The sequence below is a fragment of the Piliocolobus tephrosceles genome, chromosome 11 (genome assembly GCF_002776525.5).
Source record: "Piliocolobus tephrosceles isolate RC106 chromosome 11, ASM277652v3, whole genome shotgun sequence".
Lineage (NCBI taxonomy): Eukaryota > Metazoa > Chordata > Mammalia > Primates > Cercopithecidae > Piliocolobus > Piliocolobus tephrosceles.
This window is the reverse complement of record NC_045444.1, coordinates 60,344,695-60,355,464: the sequence shown is the minus strand read 5'-3', so window position 1 is coordinate 60,355,464 and position 10,770 is coordinate 60,344,695. Positions and strand designations below refer to the sequence as shown.

The 10,770-nt window shown below is 40.8% G+C and overlaps 1 protein-coding gene across 1 annotated transcript in view; it reads left to right on the top strand.

Annotated features, from left to right (window-relative positions):
- The first annotated feature begins 29 nt into the window (after window positions 1-29).
- CIR1 (corepressor interacting with RBPJ, 1) overlaps window positions 30-10,770 on the top strand; it is a 48,626-nt gene continuing 37,885 nt past the window's right edge. Inside the window, exons 1-2 of the mRNA XM_023186017.3 lie at window positions 30-190; window positions 8,483-8,577. Coding sequence (XP_023041785.2) covers window positions 119-190; window positions 8,483-8,577 — 167 coding nt within the window. The 5' untranslated portion in view covers window positions 30-118. The remainder of the gene's footprint in view (window positions 191-8,482; window positions 8,578-10,770) is intronic.

The window sequence follows — 10,770 nt, the reverse complement described above, 5'->3', positions numbered from 1 at the left end:
TTACCTTTGACCTCGGAAGTTCCCCCTGTCGCTGGAAATGCAGTTCCGGTTAGGAGGCTGAGTTTGTTTACGTTACTTAACAGATCTAGGTGCTGCTTTCCCTAGCTCCAGTTCCAAGATGGGGAAATCCTTCGCCAACTTCATGTGTAAGAAAGACTTTCATCCTGCCTCCAAATCCAACATCAAAAAGGTGAGTAAAGAGACCCGGGGAGGGATCAGGCCCGCGGGGACTGCCTTCCCAGAGGTGCTGGAAGTGAAAGTGGTGATGTCTCTGAGGTCCGTAGGACAGCCCCCGCTTCTCTAGGCCTAAAGCCCGGGTAGTCTCGCCTTTCTCTGCTGAGCAGCTCGCTGACGCAGCGGGTCCTCAGCGTTTATTCTGCAACAGCGAGGAGACTGGCGGCCTAGAGAATCTTTGTCGGCCGGAATGTAAATCCATAATATGTGAAGCCTAATGTCAAAATTCCTCAGTACTTCCCTCAGTTGATTCTGGTTCTTTGTCTTTTCGGATCCCAGGGATCACGGCTTCTACACTCTACTTTTCTGTACAAAGAAGTCTCCCCGTTTATTTAAGATAGAGCTTTAAAAAATTTACCCAATCTAGTGTCTTTTTAATGACCTCGTTGAAGGTCATAATTACAGGTCTGCCAGGTGTAATACCTTGGTGAATATCACGGTAATTAAAAGCAGAAGAGTGAATTAGAAAGAATCGGCTTTGGAGTCAAATCTGGATTCTAGTTATTCGAGCAGTCACTTTTAGCCTTAAGACCTTGCACAAAATATTTGTAATATCTGACCCTCAGTCTCCTAATCTGTAAATTAAGGATGATTGGCTTCATTGTGAGGATTAAGTGAAATAGTGGAGATAAAGGATCTGTAACAACGTAGGCATCTTATCACTGTTCACTACAGAGAGGAGGTGCTCAATAAAATGTTGATTGTCCCTATATAGAAAGTTGTGAAAATAACTAAGCTTTTATTTGTTTTTAGAACGAGTTGAGGTGATGAGATATTGCTATATACTCTCACTTCTAGACCAGTGATTCTCAACTTTTTTTCACTGTTACGTTCCTAAGGAGCCTTATTAAACATTTTTTCTTAATAACTCCCCCATGAAATTTTAATAACACAGATACACCTTGAAAGCTCTTTGGTAGTCATCCAGCTCCATCTCCCTTATTTTATAAATGAGGAAACGAATTTGCCAAGAGTTACACAGCTAGTTAAATGTTGTACCAGAACTAGAATCTGGAACACCCGATTAACCTAGTGGTTTTTTCCACCGCACCAGTTTGTGTTTGCGCGGTTGCAACTGTCGGAGGGAGAGGTTTCTTGTATTTGGTTGGCTCAATAACTGTTGACACCAAACACAGTCGTTTCTTTTCTCTGCATACTCAGGGGGTCGGCTGTTGCTATTTTACAAGAATGAAGAGATTAGATGGGATTCAGTTGCTTGCTTCGTTGCTGTTTATATTTAGAGACAAATATACCTGAGAAATCATAATTTTTTACTGGAACTTTTGACATTTAGCTTTATAAAAGTGATTGAATCAGCTTTCTTACAAGAAAAAAGAAATCCACGGAGAATAACTTTTGCAAATCCTCTATGAGAAATTCAGTAAAGTAGTTATAGGCTTAGAACCTACATTCTTCTCATCCATGTAAAGTGTTATGTAAAATGTACCAAATACTGTTGGCCTTTGTGATCTGTTTTATACCTTTCCCAGGATAGAGGAGAAGAATGAAATGTTTTTGATTAGCAGACCTTTCTAGATAGTTAACACTTTATGGGGAGAGGAGGTAACCTCTAACATTCTTAATTAACTAAGGATAGAGGAACTATATTAACTGAAGATAAATAGAAAAATGTATTCGGGTAGGAGGAAACTTTTGGAGATGATGGATATGTTTATAGTCTGGATTGTGGTGATGATTTCTCAGGGATATATTTGTCACCAAACTCAGGTTGTATACATTAAATATGTACAACTTTTTATATGTCATACTCCAGTAAAGTTTGTTTGTTTGTTTGTTTGTTTTTAAGAAATAGAAGTGGAAGAAACAAAGGAGTTTGATCAAAGAGTGGAAAAGAGTTCCACCATGAAAATTTTAAGGGCCAGGTATGGTGGCTCATACCTATAATCCCAACACTTTGAGAGGCCAGGAATTCAAGACCAGCATGGGCAACAAAGTGATACCCCATCTATATTTAAAAAGAAAGAAAGAAAATTCTAATTGTAAAATTAAGCATGTTGGGTTTATTAAAGTCCAGTAGGTTCTTTTTTTCCTTGTTCGTTTTCAGTTTCCCAAGCTTACAAAGAGTCCGGTAGGTTTTAAGGGCTTATTTGTTCAGAAATAAGAGTGAATGCTATACATCTTCTGGTCACTCTGTTATATATTGTTATGCGCTGCCTCAGTCATTTATGTCACAGGATACACTGTTTTAGTTCAGCTGTTCTTTTTTTTTCTTGATATTGTTAATGAAGGAAGCAGTTAATTTACATTGTGGTCCAAGCTCCTTATTTGTCTTCTTGTGAACTGGCAAACACTTTACAAACTGGCTATTGACAATAGCACTACTGTAAACTCCTTTTTTTGTGAAACTCTCTCTTCTCTTAGCTGTAATAACTACTCTCTTCTAGTTTTCCCGCTCTATTAGTAGACTTCTTTTTCCATCAACTTCACTGGATCTTTATTTTTAACCTGCTCCTAAAATATAAGTGTTCCCCAGAGTTTCATCCATATAAGTGTTCCCCAGAGTTTCATCCTTGGCCCACTTCTTGCTTACTTAGTATTCTTGCCCCAAGCAGTCACATCCAACTAGCCCGTTTTAACTAGCCTGTTTACTCATGACTCAAATCTGCAGTCCCAGTTTTCTCTTCTTAACTTTGATGTGGCTCAGGACAGCTATCTACTAGACATTTGCATCTTGATGTCCTATAAGCACCTCAAACTCAACATATCTGAAATAAAAGTTTTTTTACCCCAAATCTGCCCTTTTTATACTTGCTATCTCATATGGGTGGAAATATAGATAGTAAAACAATCCTTCATCCTATTACCCAAACCAGAAGCTCAGGATTCATCCCTTTTCCCATCACTCCTTTATCTAGTCAATCACTGAATGCTATTGGTCTTACCTTCCAAATATCTCTTGAATCCATCTTTCCTCTCTGTCACTACTGCCTGTGTCTTAATTTAGACCCTCATCATCTTTCACCTATATTGTTGCATTTCCTAAGTGGTTCCATTGCCTCCAATCTTGAATCTTCTCAAATCCATTCACTACACAGTCATCAGAATAGTCATTTTTTATTTTAACAGCTCTGCTGAGGTAAATTTACATATCATATAAACACACATGTAAAATGTACAATTCAGTGGTTTTAAAATATATTCATGGAGTTAAGTAATCATTACCACAAACAGTTTTAGAACTTTGTCATCACCCCAAAAAGAAACCCCCGCTGGGCACGGTGGCTCATGCCTGTAATCTCTGCACTTTGGGTGGGGCTGAGGCGGTTGGATCACCCGAGGTCAGGAATTCGAGACAGCCTGGCCATCATGATGAAACCCTGTCTCTTCTGAACATACAAAAATTAGCTGGGTGTGGTGGCAGGTGCTTGTAATCCCAGCTACTCGGGAGGCTGAGGTAGGAGAATCGCATGAACCCGGGAGGCAGAGGTTGCAGTGAGCCAAGATTGCGCCACTGCACTCCAGCCTGGGTGACAGAGTGAGACACTGTCTCAAAAAATAAAAAGAAACCCCCATACCTGTTAGTCACTCCCATTTCTCCTTAACTCTCCTCCCTCTCTGCAGCCCTAGGCAAGCACTAATTTACTTTCTGTTAGTGGATTTGCCTATTCTGGAAATTCATTTAAATGGAATCATGCAATCTGTGGTCTTCTGTGACTGGCTACTCTCACCATAATGTTTTTGAAGTTTATGCATGGTATGGCATGTATCAGCACTTTATTCCTTTTTATTGCTAAATAATATTCCATTGTATGGATGTAAGTTATTTTGATAGAATTGTCTTTTTTTAAAGCACAAATCTGATCTCTTTCAGCCCCTTATTAAAATATTACAGGATTGAGTCCAAGTAATCTCACTCCATCTTTTTTCTCCTTCTCTCCCCTACTATTCTCCCACCTTAGATTGATTGATTGATTATTTGATTGGTTGATTGATTTTGAGATGGAGGCTCACTCTGTTGTCCAGGCTGGAGTGCAGTGATGCAGTCTCAGCTCACTGAAGCCTCCACCTCCTGGGCTCAGGTGATTCTCCTGCTTCAGCTTCCTGAGTAGCTGGGATTGCAAATACACACCACCATGCTTGGCTACTTTTTGTATTTTTAGTAGAGATGGGGTTTCACCATGTTGGCCAGGCTGGTCTTGAACTCCTGACTTAAGGTGATCTGCCCACCTCGGACCAACCTCAGATTTTATACATTAGTAATATTGAACTACTTACGTTCTATTTTGCATCTTTGGGCCTTTGCCTGAGTCGTTCCCTCTGCCAGTAATATCTTGCCCTGTTTTTTTCCTTGGCAATGCCTTGATCCTTTTCAAAACCCTGCCAAATGTGTGCGAAATTACCTGTGTATTGAGTTCTTGCGGCAAAGTTTTTAATAGCAAAATATTGGAAATTTCTTAAGTGCCCATTTATACAGTAGGAGGCTGCTTAAATAAATTACAAATTATGGTATAGTCCCACAATAGAAAAATATGCAACTTTACCACCCAAAAGAAGAAAGCATTTGTTTACTGATCTGTGTTAGTCTTGTATTAGTATTAGTCTGTTCTCATGCTGCTATGAAGAAATACCTGAGACTGGGTAATTTATAAGGAAAGAAGTTTAATTGACTCACAGTTCTGCAGGGCTGGAGATGCCTCAGGAAACTTAAAATCATGGCAGAAGGGGAAGCAAACACATCTTTCTTCACATGGTGGCAGCAAGGAAAAATGTTGAGCAAAAGAGGAAAAGCTCCTTTTCTGATGGTTTTATCCATCAGATTTCGTGAGAACTCACTCACTATCACGAAAACACCATGGAGGTAACTGCCCCTATGATTCAGTTACCTCCCATTGGGTCCCTGCCACGATACATGGGGATTATGGAAACTACAATTCAAGATAAGATTTGGGTGGGGACACAGCCAAACAATATCATTCCACGCCAGCCCCTTCCAGATCTCATATCCTCACATTTCAAAACACAATCATGCCCTTCCAACAGTCCACCAAAGTCTTAACTCATTCCAGCATTAACTCAAAAGTCTAAGTCCGAAGTCTCATGTAAGACAAGGCAAGTCTCTTCCACCTATGAGCCTGTAAAATCAAAAGCAAGTTAGTGACTTCCTGGATACAACAGGAATATAGGCATTGGGTAAATACACCCATTCCCAATGGGACAATTTGGACAAAACAAAGGTGCTACAAGCCCCATGCCAGTCCAAAATCCAATAGGGCAGTCATTAAACCTTAAAGTTCCAAAAGTATCTCCTTTGACTTCATGTCTCATATCCAGGGTGCACTGATGCAAGAGCTAGGCTCCCACAGCCTTGGGCAGCTCTGCCCCTGTGGCTTTGCAGGGTATAGCCCCCCTCCTGGATGCTTTCCTGGGCTGGTGTTGAGTGTCTGTGGCTTTTCCAGGTACACGGTGCAAGTTGGTGGATCCACTATACTGGGGTCTGGAGGACAGTGGCCCTCTTCTCACAGCTCCGCTAGATAGTACCTCAGTAGGGACTCTGTGTGAGGGCTTCGACCCCACATTTCCCTTTCCCACTGCCCTAGTAGAGGTTCTCCATGAGGGTTCCACCCCTGTAGCAAACATCTGCCTGGACATCCAGGTGTTTCCATACATCTTCTGAAATCTAGGCAGAGGTTCCCAAACCTCAATTCTTGCCTTCTGCGTACCTGCAGGTCCAACATCACATGGAAGCTGCCAAGGTTTGGGGCTTGCATTCTCTGAAGCAATGGCCATAGCTAGAGTGGCTAGAATGCAGGGCACGAAGTCCAAAGGCTGTACACAGCAGATGGGAGGCTGGACCCGGCCCAGGAAACCACTTTTTTCCTTCTCCTAGGCCTCCAGGACTGTGGTGGGAGGGGCTGCTGTGAAGGTCTCTGACATACCCTGAAGACATTTTCCTTTGTCTTCCTGATTAACGTTCAACTTCTCATTATTTATGCAAATTTCTGCAGCCGGCTTGAATTTCTCCCCAGAAAATAGGGTTTTGTTTTCTGTTGCATTGTCAGGCTGCAGAATTTCCAGAATTTTATGCTGTCTTTCTCTTGAATGCTTTACTGCTTAGAAGTTTCTTCTACTGGATACCATAAATCATCTCTCTCATGTTCAAAGTTCCACAGATCTCTGGGGCAGGGGCGAAATGCCACCAGTTTCTTTGCATAGCAAGAGTGACTTTTACTCCACTTCCGAAAAGGTTTCCCACCTCCATCTGAGACCACCTCATCCTGGACTTATCAGCATTTTAGTTAAAGCCATTCAACAAGTCTCTGATTTGTTTTTTCTAAGACACCAGAGCGGGCACAAAAGAACCAGCCAGCAGGCAAGGGTAGGAGCAAAACTGCAAATTTATTTTTGGTCACCTAGCTTCAGGGGAAGAAGGTGGGTAGGGAGAGGTCTGTCAGCCTCCGGCAAAGGAGGCCAACAGAGTCCCCTGGTGGGGCTCTCGGGCGGGGTTCCTGATACAGTCCCGACTGGGGGCTGGGAAGTCCGCGTGGGACGCTGGCCAGGAGGGGCTTTTCTAGGAATGGGAGGGCAATAGGCGGGGCATGGACGTGTCGGGGGGTGTTCCGCAGGTGCGACCAGGTAAATCTTGGTCTCTTCGGATTGACGTCACCTGGCGCATGCCCAGTTAATCTTCACCTTCCCGGGCGTCAGCTGCATTTTCGCTCCCGCGGGAAAAGTTGGTGGTGCAGAACCTGGAAGTGCCTCATCCTGCCTCCGTTGGTCCAAACAGTCTCTAAGAAGTTCCATACTTTCCCACATCTTCCTGTTTTCTGAGCCCTCCAATTGTCTAGGAAATTCCAAAGTTTCCCACATTTTCCTGTTCCAACCTCTGCCTGTTACCAATTCTAAAGTCACTTCCACATTTTCAGGTATCCTTTTTAGCAGCACTCCACTCTACCTATACCAATTTACTATATTAGTCTATTCTCACCGCTGCTATGAAGAAATAACCAAGACTGAGTAATTTATAAAGGAAAGAGGTTTAATTGACTCATGGTTCTGCAGGGCTGGGGAGGCCTCAGGAAACTTACATTCATGGCAGAAGGGGAAGCAAACTTGTCTTCACATGGTAGCAGCGAAGAGAAGTGCTAAGCAAGAGGAAAAACCCCTTATAAAACCATCAGATCTCATGAGAACTCACTCACTATTGTGAGAACAGCATGGAGTGTAACCGCCCCCATTATTCAATTACATCCCACCGGGTCCCTCCCATGACACATGGGGATTATGGGAACTACGATTCAAGATGAGATTTGGGTGGTGACACAGCCAAACAGTATCAGATCTCCATGGTATATAACTTTATTTCATACATATTTTGTGTGCATGTGTGTGTTTGCATAAAGTATGTTACCATTTATATAAGAAGAATGTTGTATATGTTCTTTTGCATATACATGTATTAGAACATCTCGGAAGGATATGTAAGAAATGCGTAACATTACCTATGAATATAGTTAACGTAATTTAAACTATAAATACAGCTTTTAAAAACCAAAACTTGCCCAGTCCACCGTGACTTTCACCTGTAATCCCAGCACTTGGGGAGGCTGAGGCAGGCAGATTGCCTGACGTCAGGAGTTCAATACCAGCCTGGCCAACATAGCGAAACCCCTTCTCTACTAAAAATGCAAAAAAATTAGTTTGATGTGGTGGTGGGTTCCTGTAATCCCAGCTACCTCTGAGGCAGAGGCAGGAAAATCACTTGAACCTGGGAGGCGGAGGTTGCAGTTAGCCGAGATCGTGCCATTGTACTCCAGCCTGGGTAATAGCCAGAGTCCGTCTCAAAAATAAAAAGAACTCATATCTAGGCACTTCCAATTTTTCAGGTGTTAATTTGTAATGATGTGATTACGGCCCAATTGGATTATGTTATAAACTTTCAGCCAAGCTTATCCAGCTCTTGGCCTGTGAGTGGCATGTGGCCCAGGACGGCTTTGAATGCTGCCCAGCACAAATTTGTAAACTGTCTTAAAACATTATGAGATTTTTTGTCCTTTTTTTTTTTTTTTTTTTTTTAGCTCATTGGCTATCGTTAGTGTATTTTGTGTGGCCCAAGATAATTCTTCTTCCACTGTGTATTGGTATGTTTTCTGTGGCCCAGGGAAGCCAAAAGATTGGGCACTCCTACTTTAAGCAATTGCATTTTATATTTTATTATACAAGAAAAGCAAACTTTGTTTAACAATTTAAATCCAACAATTTAATTTGCATTTTTACTTCACTAATCTAGGTATGGATGGCAGAACAGAAAATATCATATGATAAGAAGAAACAAGAAGAATTGATGCAGCAATATCTTAAAGAACAAGAATCATATGATAATAGGTAAGAAATTCTGTTATGCCAATATATCTAGAATTATCAATTTCATGGGAATAATTTCCTACCGAATGATATATTAAGTCAGCTTTTTGGGATCGAATACCCAACTATAGGATTCTTTTCTTTCCCTGAGGTCTATCTCTTTTACTCTCATACCTGTAGATGGCCACTTTTTCCGGCTTTACCCATAATTCATGTAAAATATAGATTCATGTGACTCATGTACAGTCTTTGAGCAAGTCTCAAATTAGGCAAAGCTTAGAAGAACAATCATGTCTACACTTGAACTGCTGAGACCTCTTACAAACTTATTTCTTTAACACACTCAAATGAAAAGATACCCAGGACACTTTCAAGAGGAAAAGTAAAGTGACTTTATTTGACATGCCTGTCATCGTTCTGTTAAAAGCTGTATTGTGGCTAGGGTTCTTAATTGGTGCCTTCCAACATGGTACCTGGCTTTAGCTATTGTGTTGTATATGCAGATTTAACACTGAAACTGGTTTCTCTTGGTTAATCAAGCAACTGAATAGTGGTGTTTTGGTAAATTGTCCATGAAGTTCAGTTTTCAATCAAAATACGGAATTTAGCAAAGTAATACTAAACTATTACTACTTTTTAAGATATAATATATTGAGAGGAAAGTTAAAGAAATAAAAGTTAAATAGCTTTCTCACTAATTTTATTTAATCTTATTAACTTTTATTGAGTACCTACTCATGCATGGCAACAAGTGGTACTATAGGGACCTATGAAACTGTGTGAAGTGTAGTTTCTCTCTACCTTTAAGAAACCCTAGTAAGAGATACATACATATAGTTCAAGGCCAAATATAATAACTGATATATTAAAAGCATACACTGCTTTAAAAAATACAGCACGTTAGTATAGGAAAGAATAATTCCATTTAGGATAACGGAAGACTTTATGGACGAGGTGACATTTAAGCTGAACTCTGAAGAATGATAAGGATTTAGATAGGTGGTTCTCAACTGAGCGTCATTTTTTGCACACACCCCTCACCCCCCAACCCTGCCCAGGGAACATGTGGCAGTGTTTGGAGACATTGTTTTGATAATGTTTTGATTGTCACAACTGTGGACTGGGCTGCTATCAACATCTAGTGGGTGAAGACTATGGATGCCGCAAAACAGCTTACAAAGCACAGGACAGCTCCACACAACAAAGAACTATCTAGTCCAAAATGTCAATAGCGTCACTGTTTAAAACAACTAATTTGGTTGGGTGCGGTGGCTCATGCCTAGCACTTTGGGAGGCCAAGGCGGGCAGATGACCTGAGTTCGGGAATTCGATACAAGCCTGACCAACATGGAGAAACCCCATTTCTACTAAGAAATAGAAAATTAGCCAAGCGTGGTAGCGCATGCCTGTAATCCCAGCTACTCGGGAGGCTGAGGCAGGAGAATCGCTTGAACCTGGGAGGCAGAAGTTGCGGTGAGCCAAGATCACGCCATTGCACTCCAGTCTGGGCAACAAGAGCTAAACTCCGTCTCAAATAAACAAACAAACACACAAAAAACCTAATTTTTATATTATTAATAGTAGAAACATATTGGAAATTGGAGAGGGTGTTCAGGAAACAATTGTTGAGTTAGAGGGATAGAAACAGACTGGAGGTGGAAAACTAGGTTTGAAACAGATCACAGTATTCATGTTTATTCTTTATCTGTAAAAAAACTTACTATTTTCCCTTTTAATTAATATTTGAAGCCCTGCAAATACCCTGTTTCTCCTTGGACTTTTGCCTAATTTTGGTATTCATCAGTAGATCTTGCCTGCATCAATTATTTATTTCTGGGATGTTCTAATGGTTATTTTATATTTCTATCATTCCTTCTACATTTATTAATTTGAATTCCTCTGTAAGGAAGAATTTCCCTTATCTAGTTATTTATTTTGTATCAATATGGACTCATGGCTGTTTATTTAATTCTTTGGATTATAATATAATACTATTGTTACTTATTTTCTTTCTCCAGTTGTTTCAGTTTGGGCCATTGAGAGCTTCATTAGGTTGGCTCATATATCCATTTAACATGCACCAACCCTGTTTTTTTGTTTTTTTTTAATGCTGCTTCTGGTCCCATGATATGGTCAGACTTGTCTTTTATTTTCCCTGATGCAACACTGGAATCAACCAGTTTTCCAAGGCACCCAGGTTCCTTTCATTGGTGA